At 39.0% G+C, this 23533-nt stretch overlaps 1 protein-coding gene across 1 annotated transcript in view; it reads left to right on the forward strand.

Annotated features, from left to right (window-relative positions):
- Positions 1-23533, forward strand: part of EYA4 (EYA transcriptional coactivator and phosphatase 4) — a 219194-nt gene that overhangs the window by 183176 nt on the left and 12485 nt on the right. The window contains exons 12-14 of the mRNA XM_074948451.1: positions 4859-4995; positions 6689-6772; positions 17697-17786. Of these exons, the coding sequence (XP_074804552.1) occupies positions 4859-4995; positions 6689-6772; positions 17697-17786 (311 nt within the window). The remainder of the gene's footprint in view (positions 1-4858; positions 4996-6688; positions 6773-17696; positions 17787-23533) is intronic.

Genomic DNA, 23533 nt, shown 5'->3' on the forward strand with positions numbered 1-23533 from the left:
CAGTTGTGTATAATTGAAGATCTGTATCAGATCATAATTGTGCCATTATCACTTGTGTGGGCTTTAAGTAGTTTCATAGATTTTAAGAAAGTTTGGAATTCCTTTAATTCCTGCACATGACAAACAGTATTTTATTCTAATCAGGACATAATAAAACCTTTGAAGGCACTCCTCATTGTTCCATTTTACTTATTTAACAACCTTTGGCACATTGTTCACTAAGAGAAAAAATGAACTAAATGATTTACTTAATGGCAATAAAAATAATTATTTTTTCCTAGAAATGTGTAAATTCACTCAACCAAGTATCTGTAATTCCCTGGGTCCTCTCTGTTCCCCCTTTTTAAAGATAGGTACTGTGTTTTCCCTTCTCTAGACCTTTGGGACCTCATCTATCCCATGAGTTCTCAAAGATAATGACTAATGGTTCAGAAATTGCTTCAGCTAGCTCCTTAAGTAATTTAGGGTGAATTGTGGCAGGCCCTGCTAACTTGAATACATCTAATTTATCTACTAGGGCTGTCGATTAATTGCAGTTACTCACACAATTAACTCAAAAAAATTCATTGTGATTAATCGCAGTTTTAATCACACTGTTAAACAATAGAATACCAATTGAAATGTTAAATTAAATATTTAAAATTAAAATTAAATATTTTTGGATTTTTTCTACATTTTCAAATATATTGATTTCAATTACAGCACAGAATACAGAGTGTACACTGTTCACTTTATATTACTTTTATTACAAATATTTGCACTGTAAAAATGATTAAAGAAATAGTATTTTTCAGTTCACCTCACACAAGTAGTGTAGTGCAATCTTGTTATTATAAAGCACAACTTACAAATGTAGAATTTTTTGTTACGTAACTGCACTCAACAACAAAACAGTGTAAAAAAAGAGCCTACAAGTCCACTGAGTCCTATTTCTTGTGCAACCATCACTAAGAGAAACAAGTTTGTTTACATTTACGGGAAATAATGCTGCTCGCTTCTTATTTACAATGTCATGTGAAAGTGAGAACAGACATTCACATGATACTTTTGTAGCCGGCATTGCAAGGTATTTACATGCTAGATATGCTAAACATTCATGCTTTGGCCACCCTTCCAGAGGACATGCTTCCATGCTGATGATGCTCGTTAAAAAAAGTATGCATTAATTAAATTTGTGACTGAACTCCTTGGGGGACAAATGTATGTCTTCTGCTCTGTGTTTTACCCACATTCTGCCATATATTTCATGTTATAGCAGTCTCAGATGATGACCCAGCATGTCGTTCGTTTTAAGAACACTTTCACTGCAGATTTGACAAAACGCAAAGAAGGTACCAGTGTGAGATTTCTAAAGATAGCTACAGCACCTGACCCAAGATTTAAGAAACTGAAGTGCCTTCCAAAATCTGAGAGGGATGAGGCGTGGAGAATGCTTTCAGAAGTTTTAAAAGAGAAACACTCCGATGCGGAAACTACAGAACCCAAACCACCAAAAAAGAAAATCCACCTTCTGACTCAGATGATGAAAATGAACATACGTTGGTCTGCACTGCTTTAAATCATTATCGAGCAGAAGCCTTCATTAGCATGGACGCATGTCCTATGGAATGGTGGTTGAAAGATGAAGGGATATATGAATCTTTAGCGCATCTGGCACGTAAATGTCTTGCAACACCGGCTACAACAGTGCCATGAGAATTCCTGTTCTCACTTTCAGGTGACATTGTAAACAAGAAGCGGGCAGGATTATCTCCTGCAAATGTAAACAGACTTGTTTGAGCGATTGGCTGAACAAGAAGTGGGTTTGTGGGCTCTAAAGTTTTACATTGTTTTATTTTTGAATGCAGTTATTTTTGTACATAACTCTACATTTGTAAGTTCAACTTTCATGATAAAGAGATTTTACTACAGTACTTGTATTAAGTGAATTGAAAAATACTATTTTTTTATTTTTACAGTGCAAATATTTATAATAAAAAAATAAACATAAAGTGAGCACTGTACACTTTGTATTCTGTGTTGTAATTGAAATAAATATATTTGAAAATGTGGAAAACATCCAAAAATATGTGTATACATTATATTCTATTGTTTAACAGTACAATTAATCATGATTAATTTTTTAATCACAATTAATTTTTTAATCGCTTGACAGTCCTATTATCTACATATTTTTAATCTGTTCTTTCCCTATTCTGGTCTGCGTTTCTTCCCCCTTGTTGTTAATATTGTCTTAAGCATTTGGTCACAACCTACCTTTTTAGTGAAGACTGAAACAAAATAGGTTTTTCATGCCTCAGCCTTCTTGATGTCATTCTATAGCTCTCCTTCCCTGCTGCTAAATAATGTACTTAAATTTTCCTTTATCTTTCTCTTGTCCTTAATGTACTTATAGAACCCCTCTTAATGCCTGTTATGTTCCTTGTTAGGTTTAACTCATTTTGTGCTTTAGCCTTTCTAATTTTTTCCCTACATGCCTTTACTATTCTTTTGTATTCATCCTTAGCAATTATATTCATGCTTTCACTCTTTGTAGGATTCCTTTTTGATTTTCACATCATTAAAGAACTCCTGATAAAGGCATATTGGCCTCTTACTGGTCTTCCTATCTTTCCTTATCATTGGGAGAGTTTGCTCTTGTGCCTTTAATTTTGTCTCTTTGAGAATCTGCCAATTCTCCCGAACTCCTTTTTCCATTAGATTTTCTTTTCATGGGACCTTACCTACCAGTGCTCTGAGTTTGTTAAAGTCTGCTTTTTTGAAGTCCATTGTCCTTATTGTGGTGCTTTTACTTCTTTTTTCCTTAGAATCATGAAATCTATCATTTCATGATCACTTTTGCCCAGATTACCTTCTACCTATCTTTCTACTTCAGATTAATAACCACAAAAAATAACTCTTTGTCAGAATCAAGCCTAGACTGGCTGCCATTGGATACTTCCTTCATCTTTTTAATAGTCTGTAAAGATATTAATATCTCAGTATGTACATATGTATGACTATATAGTGTAAGGTCATTGACTGGCCAATTTTGAGACAAAGTTTTTTTCTGATTTTGATTGCTGTGTGGACAGTGATGGGGGCAGAGTTCAGGTTGTGTGTTTAACCTCAATACGTACATGTTACTGAGTTACTGTGGTTTGACTACAGCTTTTTAAATGGTTTGCCTTTGTGTATGCAAACTTTAAAATGTTCTTAGTTTGACCTGTGTGACCTGTTCTTTCTCTTGGCATTTTATACATGTAGGTGCAAATGGCTATATTATTCACTTGTGACCCTAATAAAAATGTTCTTAGAAAAGAAAATCAGGAAGAAAAAGGAAAGAATTGCCAATTGAATGTATACAATCCTTAATATTGAGCGATTTGGCTTGGTTATAAACTCTGTGGGGGGAGGGACCATCTTTTTGTTCTGTGTTTGTATAACATTTAAAGTACAATGGGGTCCAGGTCCACTCCTAAGTACTATGGTAATACTAATACTAATAATAAAGAATTGATGCTGCACACACTAAGTTACCCTTGATTTAGGCCTCCCAAAGCCAACTCTCTCTTTGTTTCAATCATCCAAACTGAAAAGTGTTTCATACTGCCCCCACAGTGGGTGAGGTAATAGCGCTTACTGGACCAGCTTCTGTTGATGAAAGTGACAAGCTTTCGAGGTCCACAGAGCTCTTCTTCAGGTCTGGGAAAGGTACTCAGAGTGTCACAGCTAAATACAAGGTAGAACAGATAGTTTTGTCCTGATACCATCCTTCAATATATTTTAAAGAACCATCTGTAACGCAGCAGCATAGAACCCAACAGATTAGAAAAATTGGATGGCACCCTTGAATCAGTTCATTGAACACTTTGGAAGATGTCAGGTATAGCTGTACTCCATTGCTGTTGTGAAATAGTCATGAAATCATTATTAAAGCAGACAAAGGGGGAGGATTCATGTCTTTTCACACTTAGGAAACTCGGTTAATTAGTTAGCCCCTAGATACGTCACCAGAAATTTCTGGAGGTGCACTAGGAGAGAGTGCTTGGAAGGAAGGAGGATTTCTGGTTACTGGGAGTTGGGGTGGAGCAAGTCTCAAACAATCCCTCCTAACTAGCTCTATTCTCTTTCCCCATCCAACCTTCCCAATGCAAACTTCCTTATCCTGCTCTCAGCTCTTGGTTGACTACTGCCTGTGTTTGTGACCAGCAGCGGTAAGGTGGATTACAATGGGGAAATCAGGCTGAGAAGGTAGACTGATAACCTGGCATAGAGCTGGTAGCATGGGAGAGTAGGGAGGTGGATAAGGAGATTAGGCTGTTGGTCTGTCAGAAAGGAGGAGGTGGTTGGGGATTCTGATGCCTGCAGGAGTATTTAGGATGTCCTCCATATTTAGAGATAAGGATGGTGGGTCTCCTGCTGGTGCGGAGGGGAGTTGAAGTTGAGTCTTCACAGCAATAGAGGACGTTGAAATCTCTCTAGCTGACCTCCTAACATAGGAAATGAGATATTCTCACCTTAAATTAAAAAAAAAAATCATGACATGACCATTAGTATGGTATTTCAGACAGCTTACTTTGATGCCTCACTTTTTTATATATATGTGCATATTAGTGCATTTAAACCCTCTCTCCATTTCTCAGGAGATTTATTGAAGTTTGTCTTTGGTAAAATCAGAATGTATTTGTGATATCTGCAGTTTCCTGTTACATAAAACTGAAATTGAGAACCGCTCTTCTGCATTTTATGTTTATAGCATGTGCATATCTTGTGTTTGGGTTGGCATTTAATCTGTGTAGAGAGACATTTTTAAAGCTTTTATACCTTCTTTAAAAATTAAACACTGACCTTTTTCCGTGGATTTTTGTATTTTTAGGGGAGTTTGACACAGTACAGAGCCCCTCAACACCAATCAAAGATCTTGATGAGAGAACGTGTCGGAGTTCTGGGTCAAAGTCTCGGGGTAGAGGGCGGAAGAATAATCCATCACCCCCTCCGGACAGTGACTTGGAGGTATGCCCTCTGATAACTGATGAATGGTAAACTGAAGGTAGATTCAGCAAATTAAAGCAGCGGAAACAGATTTAAAAAAATGGCATGAACCATATGAATCATTAATTGAAAGTACTAGATTTCTAGTAGTTACTTTAAATGTATACAATATGGGGCAGATACAATGTATACCTGAATACACTGAACGTAAGATAAGTGTCAACATAATACATACGTGCATATTGTCTCTTCCAGTTTAATGTGGAATAGGTCTACAAAACAATTTAAGTTTCTTTGTTCATATTTTTCTGATTAACTTCTATTTTGTGTATTATTTAATTTTCTTTTTAAAAATAAGAAAATTCAGATGTATCAATCCAGTTATCTACATATTCAGTGTAAAAATATGCATTACAAAAAGGAATGCATAAATATGAGACATCCATATTTGGCCCTAATCCTGCAAACACTTATGGACGACTTTAACTTTACCTTTGTAGGTAGTGTCATTTAGTAGTTATGCTCCACTATTTGAGAGAGCAAGGCCATAGCAAAGGAATATATCTGCGTAATGTACAAGATGATGTTTTAAAACACAAGTGTCCCAGCAGTGGAGTGATTATATTCTTGTTAACCCTGTTTTAGCACTGTTCTGACAGTGTGACAGAAGAACAACACTCAGTGCATGCATGGTATATTCCAGCACAGGGATCAGAGAAATGTTCTGCACATTTGTGTGATGTGCCTCCTCCCACTGTGATACTGGCACTCTGTGCTAATATCATTGGACTGCTCCACTCCCTGTGCATGTAGTGCATATCTCCACATATATCACCAGAAGTCAGCTTTGTTATCACTTGGCTGTTCCTGCCCCTGCATCTCTTCTGGAGGGACAGGGTTGACCGTATCACTTTGCATCAATCTCAGATGCCATAGCTTTTTGTACAGAGGGTGAGGAATTTTATCCTGATTTTGGACAAACTGTCTTTGATTTTTTTGTAGTTTCCCACAAACTATTTTTTTTAAATTAAGCAGTTGTAATTTTTTACATTTATGGGAAGATTTCCATTTTCCTTTCCTTAGTTTCATTTTCACTGGTAAATGTCAGAAAAAAACAGCCTCTTACCAACACTAAGAAATTTCCCTTAAAAATGAAAACAAAATAAAAAGTTAAAATAAGACACTTTGTCCAAAAATATTATTTAAATTCCTTATTCTGTGTGAATTACTGTGGCATAATAGTACTTGTGGCATGTAGAACTAGCACCAGGAGTTGATATTATCTCTATTGGAGGAACAGACTGGAATCAGTATGAGTTCCACATAAGAATCTGAGAGTAGAATTTATCCTTAAATTAATAGCTCTTTACAACAAAGTAATTGACCCAAAGTATACTGACATCTGTAGTATGTTAAGAGAGACAAAGTGGATGAAATAATATCTTTTATGGACCAGAAAAAGATTCGGTAGTATGTGACATATTTGAAACCTTGTAAAGGTTATAGAGTAATTAAAAGATTGAAAAGTATTGAAAGGCTTAATGTCCTCTGTGTTTTTATAGATTATTTTAAGGTACACTGTCAATGCTGATTTTCAGAATAAACCTACTCATTTAAGGGCTTATTTAAAGCACAGGACCTGACTGATTTGATTTTGGATCATAAATCTTATTTCCTGATTACATACTGATTTTGTCTCCATTTCTGTTTTCAGCGTGTATTTGTTTGGGATTTGGATGAAACGATCATCGTTTTCCATTCGCTGCTTACAGGATCCTATGCACAAAAATATGGCAAAGTATGTGACTCATTAATTCAATAATAGATTCAGACTACTGATACACTTGGCATTTTTACTGTGCTTTTCATCTTCAGTGTGCCTTACAAAACTTAATTAACATTCATATGCCCTTGTGAGGGAGGGAGGTGGGAAACTGAGGTACAGAAGTTGTGATTTACCCAAACGGAGCAGCCAAGGGGACAGATGAAGTGCCTACCCTTAGGTAAGATGTGAGATCCAATAGAGGTAGAGTTGCTGAGGTAGGTGCTATAGCTGTAAGGAGGAGGCTTCATTGAGGGAGAGGTGCTGAGGTTTCTGGTGCAGCTGTGAAAAGCTGTTGCAAATGGGTACTAGATTTGGGGGGAAAGGGGAAATAACTGGTGAATTTGGAAGCAGGGCAGGGAAAAGGAATGAGTAAACTGGATGATGAAAAAGGAAACAGAACTGATGAATTTGCAGGGAAAAGAAAATGTTAAGTCAGAGTAAATGGGTGGGAGGCAGACCTGTCTAACCTTCCACTTTAGGGTGGAGGCTCTGGGTTTATGATGTACTCTCTAACACCTCAGCCTTCCTGGTGAGTTGCTGGTGTTCTTGGATGGCTGTTGCATTGGGCAAGGCCAACACCAAGGCCAACAATGGCTGAAACACCCTCTGCTGCGAATCAGTTATTGCTTTCATTGTACACAACTACTCCCCTCTCTGCCACTGAGAAATCCAAAGGTGGCTGGAGAAAAAGCCCAGAACAGGGAGCAGCCAGCAGTGAAAGGGGAGAGAGGGAGAAGCAACCCAGAAGTACTAGCAACAGGAATTTCCTCACCTACTGAGGAAGGAACATGCGCAAAGTACATTTTATACAGATTTTCTCCAGGGTTTTTGCTACAGTGACATTAGCAGGGCTGATGGCAGAATGAATGCTGATGATTTGGGTGGGGGTGGCAGCTGAGAAGATAGAGAAGTCCATGAATTACAGGGTGGCATGGTTATGTGGTGTGTATAAGAAATAAGTGTGGGACTGTGTGAAAGCGGGAGAGAGAAGAAGCAACAGGTGTGAAGCATGTTTCTGTTAATGAAAAAAAAGGAGGGAAGAGAGTTTGGTGTTAGTGCACATGTGGAGGTGTTTGCAGGAGCGTGTGCACGGATATGTGTATTTGGAGACACAAGTAGTTGTTTCTCCTGGTGTTTATGAAAAGGGTGGGCTAGTACCTTTTTGTCTGTCATGGAAATTCACCAGCTTAGTTTTGGAATGCTAAAATAAGATTAGCTATTCGGCTCTGGTACGAATGACACTTGTTTTACACCTTCACAGTGCCTAATCAGTGCATGTTGTACTATTTTGCCACTTATATTACCATACATCCTACACACTCTTCTAATGCTATTTTTACAAAAAATATAATTCCATTCACTTTGACAAAAATTACTCCTTTTTTATATCTCTGTAAGTGAGAGAAGAATCAGACCAAACATGCAACTTACATCATTTCTGTCACCATTGAATGTGGCCCACAGACCTTCATGGGAGTTGCTATATTTGGCCCAATGATTCAGTTACTTGTAATTTTAATCCAAGAGTGCTTGCGGCCTTTTGGATGATATAACTATTCTGATGAAGTTTTTTTTCTCCATCTCAGATACTAACAATTAAGAAATTTTTTATCATTGTTGGTACAAAGCTTTTTAAATTGAAATATGTTACAGAGCTATCAATCCTTTCTGGATAACTTTGAAAACTATTCTAGCGATAGCTGTGCAGAGATCTCTTCTTGGTTTCCTTCTCTTGGGTTTTTTTCCCTCTCTTTTTCTTTTTCCCCCCCATATCTGTAGGGACATTTAGATGAAAACAGCATCACTGCTTTGTAAAAACTCATCTTCTCCTACAATTTATTCCCCATCAAAGGCCAGAATATGTGGTAATGACTAATTACAGCAACCAGTTGTGATATCAGATAGAGATTATGAATTTATTTCCATAGGTCAGGAGTAACTCAAGTGAAAGTGAAATGAATTGATATATGCTACTGAGATTAGAATCGGGATCCAAGATTTCAAGTGATGATGAACCAAGAGAGAGGATTTCTTAAATAAAGGAGATCCTGTTTTCATACTGCTAGACATAGTAAAATCAAAATCATAAGGATACAGAGTCATTCCCAGAGTAAATTAAGAAATGGCAGATACTTTCTTTTCTAGAGTAGTTTTCTTCCTAGTATTATGGTAAACATATTTAGGATGATGGTGTATCATTGAGACTCAAATATGTAGTAAATTTTTGTCTGATAGTTTATATGTTGCTGCATATATTCTTTTTTTATATGGAGGAAGGATGGTTCAGTGGTTAGGGCACTTGACTGAGGCTTATGAGACTGCAGTTCAATTCCTTGCCCTGACACAGTCTTCCTGTGTAACCTTGGCCAAATCACTTAGCCTCACTGTGCCTCAGATCACAATCTGTAAAATGGGAATAATCATCCCTACCTTGAAGAGGTGTTGTGAGGGTGAATACATTAAAGATAATGAGGCACTTATATGGCCTCTATTACCATAAAATCTAAGTACCTAAAATCTAGATATACTTCATTGTTTCAAAAAACATCTTGGGCATTGATCCTTTTTTGTGATTGTGCTGCTCCAGTGGCACAAAGTTGGTTTAAGACCAGTTTAAACAGCCACTGGTATAGAATCATAGCAGTGAATCCTACACTTTCCCCTTTATTGTCCCCTAGTATTAGGGGAAGCGCAGCTCCCAACCTGTGCCCTGATGTCTGGCTTTAAACTGTCAGGGTACTTTACCCTCTGTCCCCTGATTCTCAGCTCTTTTTGTAAATATGTTTTTTCTGTAAATTTTGTTGTCATGTTGTTTATTAAATAAATTTTCTCCCAAAAGAGAAAAGACGTGATAACATGAAACAGAAGGATAAGGATCTCTCAATATGTTTTTCAGGGTTTTGTAAATGTTAGTGAGTGAGTAGCGTGATGCTGCTATAAATAGGGAGAGTGTGTTTTATGGTGAACAGAATGGTCAAATTGCATTTTCAAGGTGTGAAATTCTGAGATTATACTGGTACTTAGATGGACCATTTTCCAGGGTTTCACCTTTGTTCTACTATTCTAACATTTATACAGACACTCTGAATGTACAGATGGAGATATACACACACACCCTCAACTATTCCCCATCAAAACACAGACCTGCCATCTCTTGTCCTTCTCTTTGCCCTGTTTCTTGCTGTGACCTGGGAGAAACAAAGTATCTATCTTTTAGGCCTTACTGCTCTAATGTCATCGTGGCTGTGAATGGAAATGCAGCACAGAGTGGAGAGCTGACTTAGCTCAGTGTCACAGTCAGACTGGCAAACTGTTTGTATGCAAGGCCAGTACACAGCCATAGAGGGACCAGCAGATTAAAAAATTCTTCTTTTAAATCTCACTCTCCTTTCCCACAGGCAGTAGCCTAAGGGAGAAGAGAACGGTGATCCTGATTTCATTTTGGACTTCTAGTGGGACTGCAATCATAGAAATCTAGACCTGGAAGGGACCTCAATAGGTCATCTAGCCCAGTCCCCTGCGCTGAGCCAGGACTAAGTAGTATATAGACTGTCCCTGACTGGTGTAATATAAATAATACTGTAGTAGCATTAACGAACTGTGACACATTGAATGAAGATTTTTTTAACATGAGCTAGATTGTAAGTGTCTCATTAAAATATATGGCAAATTGCTTCTTCAGGGGAGGGAGCCAATTGAAAGAATAGCTTGCAGTTTTCCCCTGAAGCAAGAGAGGCTTTGTATGTCAGAGTTTGATCAGTGCAGAGCTACAAGATATTAATTAAAAATCCCAAAAGTCAAAATTAAGTGATTTTGTCTGATTTTTTTTATTGGACTTTCCAGAGTTAATTATTTTTTGTTATCTAAACATGTCTGTCTCTCAGCTTGTAAGGTTACTTTGCTCATCTCATTTGTTGATGCTCTTCATGCACCATAAAATTAGTACACTTCTATTTTTAATTATTTACTGCAGTAGCAAATTATGATCATTGGTATCTGAGCTGTTCGGTTATGACCTGTGTGGCTGAGGATGGTTTTTGCAGCTGAGCACCAGTTGGCACATAGAGTTTTCTACAATGCTAAACTCTTAAATAAGGATTTGTTGATGTGACAGGACATGTGTTTAGGAGACTGTCATCATCTGTTACATTTTATGAGGTACATTCCTGTTCTCTTATTAACAATATGTATTCTTCTTTCTACAATGTCCCAGGGATTTCTCACTGTTTTGGAGCTGATTAAGCTGTACCCAACGTGGTAAAATCATTTATTTCTTTAAGGTCAATCCAAAGGTCAAAGATTTTCCAAAAATACCACAAGTCAAAGTTCAGGCTGGTAAAAAGGAATGACTGCCTTTCATGGCACTGCAGAGGGAAAAGTCTTAGTTCTCCAAACTTGAATGTGTGTTACTGAGAATTCAGGATGATGTTTTCGACAGCCTTAAAAATAAGTGCAAAATGTGACAGTACAATTGAACAGACGAAACCTGACAGTATATTTTAAAAGAAAAGTCAAAGTTCTACTCTATGGTAAAAGTGTATGGAACTTTATCAAGTAGATAAGTATTGTGACAATTTGAGTCAGATGTAAGCTAGTGCCAAAATGTATTCTGCTTTTTCCGACAATTTTCTGATTTTTCTGATCTACCTACATCTTTTAGTTGTTTCCAGTTAATCTCTCCTTTTTTTATTATTATTATTCAGTGTACAAGGGGCTCAGGGGATTGATGATTGTTGGGGCCCTACCAAATTCACAGTCCATTTTGGTCAATTTCACAGTCTTGGGATTTTTTAAAGAGTCAGTCTCAGTTTCAGATGTTTACATCTGAAGTTTCATGGTGTTGTAACCATGGGGGTCCTGACTCAAAAGGGGTCATGGGATTTCACCCTTACTTTTGCACTGCTGCTGGTGGCGGGCACTACCTTCAGAGCTGGGTGGCCAGAGAGCAGTGGGGTCACAGGGCATGGGGAGGTTGTTACTTGGGGTAGGAGGTAGGGCCAGCCTTACAGCTGGGCGACTGCTCAGGGCCCCATGGTTGGGGGGTGCTGTGGTTCTCCCCCACCAGCCCAAGGCCCCTTTAACACCTGAAAGCTGGGCCCGGAGCCAGGGAAGGGCAAAGCTGGGGATGTCCCAGCTGGGGGCTCCTGCTGCAGATGGAGACCAGTGCATTAGTCCCTGCCAAGCTGGGGAGGAACAGGACTTCCTGCAGGGGCCCCTCCCAGGGCCAGGTCAGACCCACCTCTGGAAACCTCCCCTGGCTGCAGGAAGCTCTGTGGGTGTGCTGCCTTCAGAGCTTCTTGTAGCCGGGGGAAGTTCCCAGAGGTGCGTCTGACCTGGCCCTGGGAGTGGCCCCGGCAAGGCAAAAGGAAGTCCCATCCCTCCCCAGCACAGCTGGGGCAAGCAGCTGGAGCCCAGCACATGGTAGGAGCCTCGCTCCCCTACAACAGCCAGATTTTATGGGGGCAATCAGATTTCACAGTCCATAACGCGTTTTTCATGGCCGTGAATTTGGTTGGACCCTAGTGTTAACTGGTTCAAATTTGGCCAGCCTTGTTTGTGATTGAAACATGGGAGCTGTTTTGATGGTATCTTAGAGGACAAATGCTCACACCACAAAAAATCACCACCAGTATTAACGCTTCATGATCACCCTTTGATGACAGTCTCTGAAGACAGCCCAAAAATAGAGAGTGGCCCATGAAGACCCCGCTATCCTCTCACTCTCAGTGATTGTCTGTCCAGGTCAGAGTAGAGTCACATTAGCTGAGAGGTACAAGGATACTTGTTACTACCCTCGCTATACCATCTCCCAGCTGTCACCTTTCACCAGCACTAATATACTTTAAAAAGACCATTCAGCTGCATTGATTGTTTCCTGTATTTTGGTCAGATGTCTCAGGACCTCTCATTTTGCTCTTATACGCTCTTGTTGTCAACCCCCTACTTTCATCCAAGGAGTGATAGACAGGAACTCCCTGTGGAGTCCAGCAACAGCGCACTCTCTTCCTCTTCTCCAGCATCCATAACACCCTCCCAGAATGAGTCTCCCCAAAGAGAGGGAGTTGGAGTTAAACCTGAGGCTCCCACCTGACACTAGGAGTGCCATTAGGCCAGCAACATTAACATTTAACTCTAACATTTCCACTTGTGAGGCAAACTTTTTCCAAGGGACAGTGCTATTCCTATTAAGTTCAGCAATACTGCCCTTTTATAGGTGTGTTCTCACACCATTGTTCAAGTTTTTTGTTGATTTATATATAACTAGAGAAAATAATATGAAAATAGGTTGTTTTCATTGTATTTGAATACAATAAATAAAAGGATTCAGTGAGCATTTCTTGCCAACACCTGCTCTTCCTGGTCGTATTGAACAGCATGCTGCCACTAAAGAAACTAAGAAGTTTGGACTTTATCTGGGACCCTATCATGATTCTCTCCTCTTCAAAACATATAAATATTGGTTCTGCTGAGATATTTTTACTTAGTCTCCTAGGAGGCATTCCAGTGATGGCTCAATCTAGCACGGAAGTCCAGACAGTCTGGCTCCAATTTATACCCTCTACTAACGTAACTAAAAGCACTGGTATTTTTGCTATAGAGAAGTGCTGTAGCTGATCTGGACTCCATTGAATACTAGTAATATCTGGCTACAGAGGATGCCTGTAAAGGCCAAAGGGCTGCTGCTATTGTTTTTTTTTAATTCATCTGTGGAAAGTTACCAAATTTTTTAATAATAATTTTTATGTGTGTTGTTTCAGAGTAACGCAGAGTATATTAGCAAAAGTTCAGTCTGCCTCATTACATTTCTTTTATAGCTGCATTGTGTATAACTACTGTGGGTGTCCCTTTGCTTCTTCCCTCCTTAAATTTCTTGCTCTCTTTTCCATATTTTTCTCTTGTCCTGTTTTAGTTTGTACTCTAGTATCTAAGTGTGTATCCTCAGATACAAGTTAAGAGACAAAGTGAAGATTAGGCTATTCCTCCACATTTTGAAACCCTTTGATTAAGCTGACCAAAGTACGGGAGAGTGCTTCTTACCCCTTCCTTCCTCCCATTTGTGTGGCAAGTACTGGAACTTGGTCTCTACTGTTTGTTAGAAAGTGCATTATGGAATTTGGCAAATTTGCTTAAGGAGGCGAGATTTTCTCCTCAAGAACTCAGTAAATTTACCTTGACAGAATTTCATTATTCTGAGATCAAAAACTGAATACATGAGAAGCTGAAATGAAGTATCTTAATTTTGTTTTTACTTTTTATTATATATACCAAAATGCTACATATTATTTTATGCAGTGGTGTTGTAGCCATGTCGGTCCCAGGATAGTAGAGAGTGGGTTATAGATTGTTGTAATAAGCCATAAATCTGGTGTCTGTATTCAGTCCATGATTTTTTAGTGTCTAGCAACCTTATGCTCCCAGGCTTGTCCTTTGAAAGTGTTGTGCAGGTTTCCTTTGAGGATGAGGACTGAGAGGTCAGAAATGATTGCTTTGTGAAAAGTGTTCACCACAGATGATAGGACGGTTTTGTATGTTGTTATTTTCCTCTGAGTTCATTTGAGAGCATAGTTATTATCTGGTGTCACCCACATAGTTGCTATTGGGGCATTTAGGTCATTGGATGAGGTACACCACATGTTGTGACAGGCACATGTCTCATTTATATCTTTCAATTACACTATTTTTTCTCTCTTCCAGTAAAATGTAACTGGAATATTGTGTTAAAAACAAATGGATTATGATGCAGTCATTTATAGTGTATTTCCACAATTAAGTGGAATCCCATGCACTGCTACAGACTAGGGACCAAGTGGCTAGGCAGCAGTTCTGCAGAAAAGGACCTAGGGGTTACAGTGGATGAGAAGCTGGATATGAGTCAACAGTGTGCCCTTATTGCCAAGAAAGCTAACGTCATTTTGGACTGTATAAGTAGGAGCATTGCCAGCAGATCGAGGGACATGATCATTCCCCTTTATTCAGCATTGGTGAGGCCTCATCTGGAGTACTGTGTCCAGTTTTGGGCCCCACACTACAAGAAGTATGTGGAAAAATTCGAAAGAGTCCAGAGGAGGGCAACAAGAATGATTAGGGGGCTGGAGCACATGATTTATGAAGAGAGGCTGAGGGAACTGGGATTATTTAGTCTGCAGAAGAGAAGAATGAGGGGGGATTTGATAGCTGCTTTCAACTACCTGAAAGGGGGTTCCAAAGAGGATGGATCTAGACTGTTCTCAGTGGTAGCAGATGACAGAACAAGGAGTAATCCTCTCAAGTTGCAGTGGAGCAGATTTAGGTTGGATATTAGGGAAAAACTTTTTCACTCGGAGGTTGGTGAAGCACTGGAATGGGTTACCTAGGAAGGTGGTGGAATCTCCTTCCTTAGAGGTTTTTAAGGCCCGGTTTGACAAAGCCCTGGCTGGGATGATTTAGCGGGGGATTGGTCCTGCTTTGAGCAGGGGATTGGACTAGATGACCTCCCTTCCAACCCTGAGATTCTATGATGTCCAGTTCCACCTAGAAAAGAGAAAACAAGTGAAAAGGGCTAAGATCCCCATCTTGCAAGCAATGTTCCTAACTTTACTCACATGAGTAGGCCCATTGACAACAATGAGCCTACATATGTGAGTAAAGTTATGCATGGGCATAAGCATCTGCAGGATTGGGGTCAATCAGCATACTGCAGAAATAAGAGTTATGAATTTCATATTTAGGGGGGGGGCAATTCTCTTAACATTCACTGAAAAGGATTTCAAGTGGTTAGAGAAGAAAACTAGATGCTGTCTCATGTATCTAGCCAGTTTGTTCTTTTCTAAAATCACTAGTCTATTTCATGATGATGGTTAACATCCAGTGGTTATTCCTTGAAGACAGCACGGATCTATCATCTCTCAGCTCAGGATTCTATCCCCAACTCTCCTACAAACATCTCATGTAACCTTTGGCAAATCACTGAACCCATGTTTTTCTGTCACCTCCTCTGGAAAATATACCTGTGCACTTCCTGCACTTTTCACCCAAGTACTCGTGATGCCAAATGGTCATTTTAGTGGAGAATTCAGGAAGAAGCCATTTTACAAGGTCCTGGAGTTTCCTTTTAGAAAAATAGTCCACATGAAAATATTGAAGTGGAATAGTGAAGCTGACAGAGAATTTGGTCTCATTTCCAGCTAATGACAATTTCTTAAACACTTCACTCTTCTTGCTCTTGAAATCTGCTTCTTGCCTGGGCCAGTGCCAAAATATGTCTGTTTCAAATTTTCCCATTCGGTTTTAAGTGCTTCAAAGCAGGAAAAAGTTTTTGCAAAGTGCCTACCGCAATGGTGGCCTGGTCCTGATTGGCAAAATCTTTGTTCATAACACAAATAAATGATGATTTGTGGTTTAGAGTGATTCTGCTGACAGAGGGATACAAAACGTTACATTATTTCTAAAGACAGCAATTTTAAGTCTTTTAACCTCAAAGTACTTAATTTACTAAAAAATTTCAGAAAACTCTGTAGCTGTCAGCAAGTGAAATGTGGATTTTTTTTTTAAATTACAAGAGGATCAGATCAGCCTTATAATGGGAGTATGGTGGCAGCCTAAACTATGGAGAGTCTAACTCCTGTCTGTAATAAACCACAAACAGCTGCAGACCATGTCCAGCAGCAGGCCTTTACAACTTGAATTAAAGGAAGAACTCTGTTAGCTGTGAGTTATAAAAAAACCTTTGTGTTTTCCTGGTACTGTGGGTCTCCCAATCAGTAGTGCCATGGAGTACATGAGATTGGCTAAGAGCCTACAGTGAAAGGGGACTGGAGATCAGCATTTGCTGCGGGCATGAATTACAAATATAGAGGGAGAGTTTGGAATTTGGTCAGGTGAGCGCCTGCAGTGAAAGGAGGATAGATAGTGGGGTTGTGTAGGAGGAAGAACAGGTGTTCAGTTGGAGTAGTTGTGAATTAGGCCAGGAAGTGTTTCTGGAGTAGCAGAAGGTGTGGGAAGAGAACTGGTATTGGAAAAATGCATAGGTGGGATGAAGGCTATTTCTCTAAAGTGAAACTTGTTTGCGGGATGGGTGAAGATTCAGACTGGTTTTTGTTTTGTCATAAGGCGTAGACATTAGAAATCGAAAAGACGTTTTAAGTCCCCCCTCCCTTGCACCATATAGCATTATTCCATACAATACAATAGCTAGTGAGTTTTTTCAGTTTTACGTGTCCTCACTAAAGAGGCTTCTGACACTTAATTTGAGAGACTATTATGTGGTCAAATGTTGGGAAGATTTTTCTGATCCAAAATGAATTACTATGGTATAATGGATGGTGTAGCAAACTGGATGTCAGAGAATGTGTTTTGTGTTCCTGGCTATGTCACTGACTCACTGTGAATGTGGCCAAGTCACTTAACTTCTCTATGCCTTAGTTTCTCTGTCTGTAAAAGGGGAATAAAGATCTGACCAAACCTTTATACAATGCTTTGGGGTCCTTGGATGAAAAATGTAAACTATTCTTATTAAAATAAATATTTCCTTTACTAAATTCATCTTTGACTTCTAATGAGCAGTTCTCCTCCTTGGTACAGCTGTAAATAATTTAGTTAGACTTTAATATTTCACCTTCTGCAAATATGTAAATAGTTATCATGTTTCTCCTCAGCCATAGGTTAGCCAATCTATCAATATTTAGCTTTTTTAGACAATTTTTCATAAAACAATCCTTTCAGCACCCCAAGCATTTTGCTGTTAGTCTGTGAACTCCCTTCAACACATCAATCCCTAATAGTAACTTTATAGTAAAAGGTTCAGACCCAGAGAATTTTAGAGAAATTACAGCAGAATGTTGGCATACATCAACTTTTGAATAACTGCTACCTGAATGAATTGTAATTAAATATCTAACCTAATTTTTCATTTTCTAAGGATCCACCAATGGCAGTGACCCTGGGCCTGCGAATGGAAGAAATGATTTTTAATCTTGCTGATACACATTTGTTTTTTAATGACTTGGAGGTAAGAATCTACAGAATGTAACATTGACTGTTTCATCCCAGAACATGACATTAAAGGTTTCCTACCTGTTAGTATTTCTTACACATAGCAATATGGACATTACTCTGGGGTTGGTCCTACTCACTGAACAATCACAGGCAGTCATACTGCAATAATTTTTAAGCATCGGGGTACTTACATGAAGAGTGGGGACATCCTCAATATGTCACCTCTGTCCCCTGCAACAGTTCTTTTCACTGTAGCTGTTAGAGTGTTTAAGTCTGCAGATTTTGCTGCGTCTGCAATGTTCTCATGAGAAGGGACGTATTTGCCTCCCACCTCTTCTTTCTCAGCTTAAGTGGTCCCTTTTTGCCTCTAAAAGACCTTGTCTGAACAGAAGAGTTTGAAGTTCTCTTCTTAAACTCCTCCTTTGTTGCCTGCCTCTTGGCTTTCCCATATTCTCAGGGTAAAAAGAGCTACCCTTCCTTTTCAAGGGAAGAAGGAGAGTTTTCATTATCCTTCTCAGACTCTCATCAGTGAGTTTTGATGATAATAATGACAGACTTTTAGTCATGAACAGGCAATCTGGACATAATCATCATTCATGTCTCTAAATAAATAGAAATTGAGAACAAATCCTAAAGTGTCTGCAGATCTCCAATTTCAAAACCTTACCCTTAAAATAAGAAAACTCAGGTGCAAATTTTCTTTTCCCCTTCTCAACTCTCTGAAGAGCATTGTGGGTTTAGGGTTGAAGACTCCAGACAAGAAAGACACATCAGTAAAATACAGCACAGTTGTACATAGTATAAAAAGAAAAAAATCCCTACATCTGTTTCATTATTAAAATAGTCTATTTCCTTCCCCTCAGCCAATACAACAGATAGACTTTGCTAAATCCTGTTCAGTAGCTTCTGGATTCCCTTCAGATTTATTTTTGGTCCAAAAGAAAACTGGGAGTTTTCAGACTGTCCTTTAGCTTTTTTTGTATGTCATCTGTTTAGTCGGACAAGCTATAATCAAGATAATGAACCTCAGTCTCCTATTTCAGGTGTCTCTCAAGGAGGTGCAAATCCTTATTCACCCATCCATTTCAAATTCTTCCACTTATGAGTTGGCCTTCAATGTGTTTAATTCATAGCCCTTAACCCTGCATGTCTTCTCCTCACAAAATGTATTCAACAGATCAAAGTATGTGCACCTGGAGGCAAGTGCGCATCTCATGTTTTTCATCCGGTTGTTTCTCCAAATACCAGCCTCTTTGTGCCATGCACAGACATGCTTCAGCGAATCATCACCTAGTCCAAGTGTTCTTCCTTATGGTCTGAGATCACAAGGAAGCGTCGATGCAATCAGTCATGCTATTACTCAAGTCATGCTCTCCTCCCTCTGATTATAGCTGGCAGACCACCGGGGATCACTCACCTGTTAGGGTCACCATAGATCCCCTGCTAGAGTATCAACTATTTGATAACCAGAGCCAACAGCAATACTGTTTATGCATTGTGCTCTACTCATGGAGTCTAGTTCTGTTGTTATGGAATGTGACAACCTCACAATTGTCAGTTATTTTCTGAATAGGCAGACAAGACTTTTCAGATCCGCTTCTAATTTGGATCAGAATACCTTCCCCGGGAAGACATTTTTACCACCCGTTGCAATCAAAATTGACAAGGTTTTGCTTCAAATTCTGAGAGAAAGTAACCTGATGGATGGATGTATTTTCCTTCCATTGGGGCGGGGACTCTCTTAATCAGCACTTCCCTTTGTTCCACACCAATAGGGAAATCAAGAAGTACCAAGCTGATGATGTCTTCATTGCCCTTCGCTGACCTCATTGTCTCTGGTTCTTCCAAAGTCACAAAATAACAGTGTCCCAAGCTCAGATCATTCCCCTTACCTTCAACCTTTTGTCCCAAGACCTGTTCTTCACCTGAGCTTTACCTCCTTTCTCCAGCAATATGAAATCTGAGAAGTGAAACCTTGGCTCTTCCTCAGCTAGTGCGTGTTTTATTGCAGTCTAAGTGAGATATCACTTGACCATGCAAAAGCATTTGGTGAATATTCTCCTTCTGGTGCCCCACAGCAAGGGATAGAATCTAAATCAATTTTTCAAAGCATTGCTTAGTTTTCTTTGTAATGAACCTTTGCCCTGGCATGCTCGGATTTCAAGTGGCAGCCGTAAGAACCCTAAGTTCCTCATTAGCATGTGTCCAAGTTTCTTCAATCTTGTGCTGAGTTCAAGGCACCAATAAGCTCCCTCTTCCAAAGTGGAACTTCACCTTGATTTTGTAATGGCTTTGTTTTTTTCTCTTTGGGCCATTTGCTGAAGCTTCACTTTGTTTTCATTCTCACTATTAAAGTTGTCTTCTTTGTAGATATCATGTCAGTTTATAGATTTAGCAAATGGGGCAATTTCCATGCAGGAACACCACCTCCTGTTTTTTCCTGATAACGTTCTTTTAACACCTTGCCCTAAAAGTCATTCTCAAGCTCCTTTTGGCATTTGGCCTGAATCAAAACATTTTCCCATTTTAGATAGCTTGCAAAGTTTCTTTTGGGATGTAGATGAAGCTTTTTGTCCAAGAATCTAGCATTCCAATGAGATTAGTTTAAGCCAAATTTCTTGAATACAATTAAGTATTTCTAGCCTCAACACTATTGCAAAACCAACTGTTTGTATTACAAGGTAGGACCAAAAAAAGCTTCCAAGACCTCTGTTTTGAAATATATCAGAAGGCCAACAGGACTCTCCACCTTTCCTGAAGTCACAACTCTGGAAAATCAGTGTCCGCCTTGGAGTTAGTAAGGGTCTGGACAACATACGCAAAAGTCTGCAGGATGGCCACTTGGGAATCCCTTTACCTATGGAGGGAATCTCTCCACTCTCTAAGATTTTTAATAGTGCTCCTTGATTAGGGAATTTAGATCTTCACAATGCGTGGCCAATCTGCTGTTCCTCCTTTCTAAAAGCTCTACTAGGGTTCTGTTTTATTCTCTCCCCACCCTTTCTTTTCCCCTTCCCTCTTGAGTTGAGTACAGTTGTGGTTGGATACATTGGGTTATGCAGGATGTTCTAAAATCAGTCACTCTTGGTTTAGCCCAGTCTCCTTTAGTCATTCCTTCCACAAGCTCCGCTGTCCAACATCTCTGACTCTCAACATGCTTTGTGTCCTAGGTTTTATGCCCTGGGCAGCACTGGCCAAGAAGAGTACATCTGTCTCGGATGGGGAGACGTTCTCAGATATAACTGGGTCCTGAGTTGTTGATGATCTTAAACATCAAGACCAAGGCCTTCAATTGGCATTAGAGGTAGTGAAATGGGAGGCAGTGGAGCAGTTCTCTCATCAGATGAAGAGCTGAGCCACCATGTTATGCATGAGCTGGAGCTGCTTTATTCCTGTCATCTTCATCGCCAAATATAGCGCATGACAGTAATATAGTCTAGAGGTGACCAATGTGTGGATTACATGCCCATCTACTTGTGATGCTACCTTTAGTCACCAGGTCCTCCAAGATATTCTCTTCTTAACCTTCTTTATCCTTTTCCCTCTCGTTTGATGCAGCCACTACTTGTCAACTGCTAGTAATAACATCCAGATTATTGGATATTACCACGTGCAAAATCTGCTCCCTATTTGTTGTCTTATAGTTTCCAGAAGTTCCCATGCATTGAGGTATTCCTCTGGAACCTAGTAACCAATGTTCTAGTCAGTAAAGCTTCTGCTATTATTTGAGGCTGGGTTTTACTTTTCTCCAGCAGTTTCATTCTTGAAGTATAAATTTTAGGTAGCTCGAAAAGTATCATTTGGGACCCTAGTTGGTAGCCTTGCTTTATATACAGTGGCTGCATGCTCTAGAAATTTCTTGCAGCAGAGCCATTTTAGACTGCTTAGAGGGTGGGGCCAGCCCAGTAGTAATGTTTGGATTAGGGGCAATTACATTCATTAGAAGATTGTTGTACAGGTAAGAAATAAAATTATATATCGTCCTACACAAATATTAAGTCTAAGGATTACTGAGAAATTTTGGTAGAAAATAATTCAGTTCTAGTGCTTTCCCCATCACCATAAACACATGCACAAAAATCAGTGTCTACAAATATTAATAATAGTAATTGGGACTTAGGTCCTGTATGTGTGCAGCAGTAAAATAGTCTATTGCTATTTATTGTAGTTTTATCATAAGTTGTGGGAAACCCAAATTCATACAGTTTAAAGAAATATACATACATAATATTGGTTTAGAGAGTAAGAAGGGTAATGAGGTATGAAGAATCTATAAGTTTACTTCTTTCTCATGTTGAAATGAAAAAAAAAATCAACCTATGCTATTTTTTCTTTCATATAAAAGGGGGGAAAAGTTCAGGTAGCAGTTTAAATAAGCCTCAAAACTTGGCAGGCAATTCAGTCCAGTTTTAACAGAGACTGAGGCATGTACATGAAATGTGTGGTTCTGTACATCCTGAAAATGTGTAGTGCTGAATATCTGCAGTATAATAGCATTTTTGTTTTCAGTGCAGTGAGTCACTGTTTTTACTGGATAATGAAATTACTATCCATTCCAAGAGGATAATTTTTATGGACAATTTGAAGGCTCTGCACTTTCAGTAAAAATTTTCAAGCTCTAAAAATTCCTATAGGTATTAACTGCATTAAGGTGTTATTTAAATAAATATTACTGCAAACAAAAGTCAGTTATTGTACCTGGACTAATTTTGTACACACACAGTAATAGAAAATATATTTTATCTTTCTTAGTTTTGAACTTGCACAGCCAGTGACCCACTGTGACTTGAGTGTAGCCAGTACTGTAGCTGTTATGAAAGGTATTTTACCTTAAAATTCAAATTAACAGAGAGCTTTTTCCCCCCCATTTCTATCCCATCTTTCCTATAAACAAGTTACAATCTCCTAATGTTGTGCAACATGCTCATTGTTTCCACTGGGAATAGGAGGGAACTGACTAAAATCTGTACAAAATTTCTGGACTTGGCTTTATGGTGAACTTGAACATTTTTGGTATGAAAGTTTATCCAAATTTTACAAATACTTTGGTCTAGAGTGATTTTAAAAATCAAGAAGAAAGGAATACTTCAATAGAATAGAAAGAGCACATGAGTCCGCTCTAAGGTCTCCTTTGTGAGCGTTCAGTAATGCACCAAAGAAAGAAGCAAGTAACAATGCTCCCATAGCTCTGAAACAATTGGTTAAGAGGGTGAGCCATAGACTCAGTGAGGAGGGGGAATTGGAAAACCACATGTATTTCGATCCTATGGAAACTGAAAAACCCTCCTGCAGAGACCAGCAGCAAGGAAGTCGGAAAACTGCATGCTCTTGGACCCTCTTTCTTTCCTCCCCATAAATTGATGAATTTGGATCTGCCTTTCAAGTTGTAAGACAAATATTCAAAGTAGAAGAAAAAGCCTGAGCCTTTGCCACCCACTCTTATTCAATTTTGCTGATAATTTCATTAAGTAAGTCTCTGGAATTTTAGATGTTGGTTATGTGCCAATTATTGGGTCTATTCCAAACAAAACTATTTTCTAGTACTAAAATGTACTCTAACTCCAGTACTCGTTATAAAATAGCTGAACAGTTAAACAACATTCAGCTATACACACTCCTTTTTATTCGTGCATACTTTGTGTATCCCTCATTTCCTCACCACACACAAACTCAAAGGGTCAGATACCTTTACACCCTTGACTAATATGTTACTCTGTGAGCAATCCCACTGAAATCAGTGGAGTTGCTCTGGAGTATGAT

This window comes from Natator depressus, chromosome 3 (assembly GCF_965152275.1).
Source record: "Natator depressus isolate rNatDep1 chromosome 3, rNatDep2.hap1, whole genome shotgun sequence".
In the NCBI taxonomy this organism is placed as follows: Eukaryota; Metazoa; Chordata; order Testudines; family Cheloniidae; genus Natator; species Natator depressus.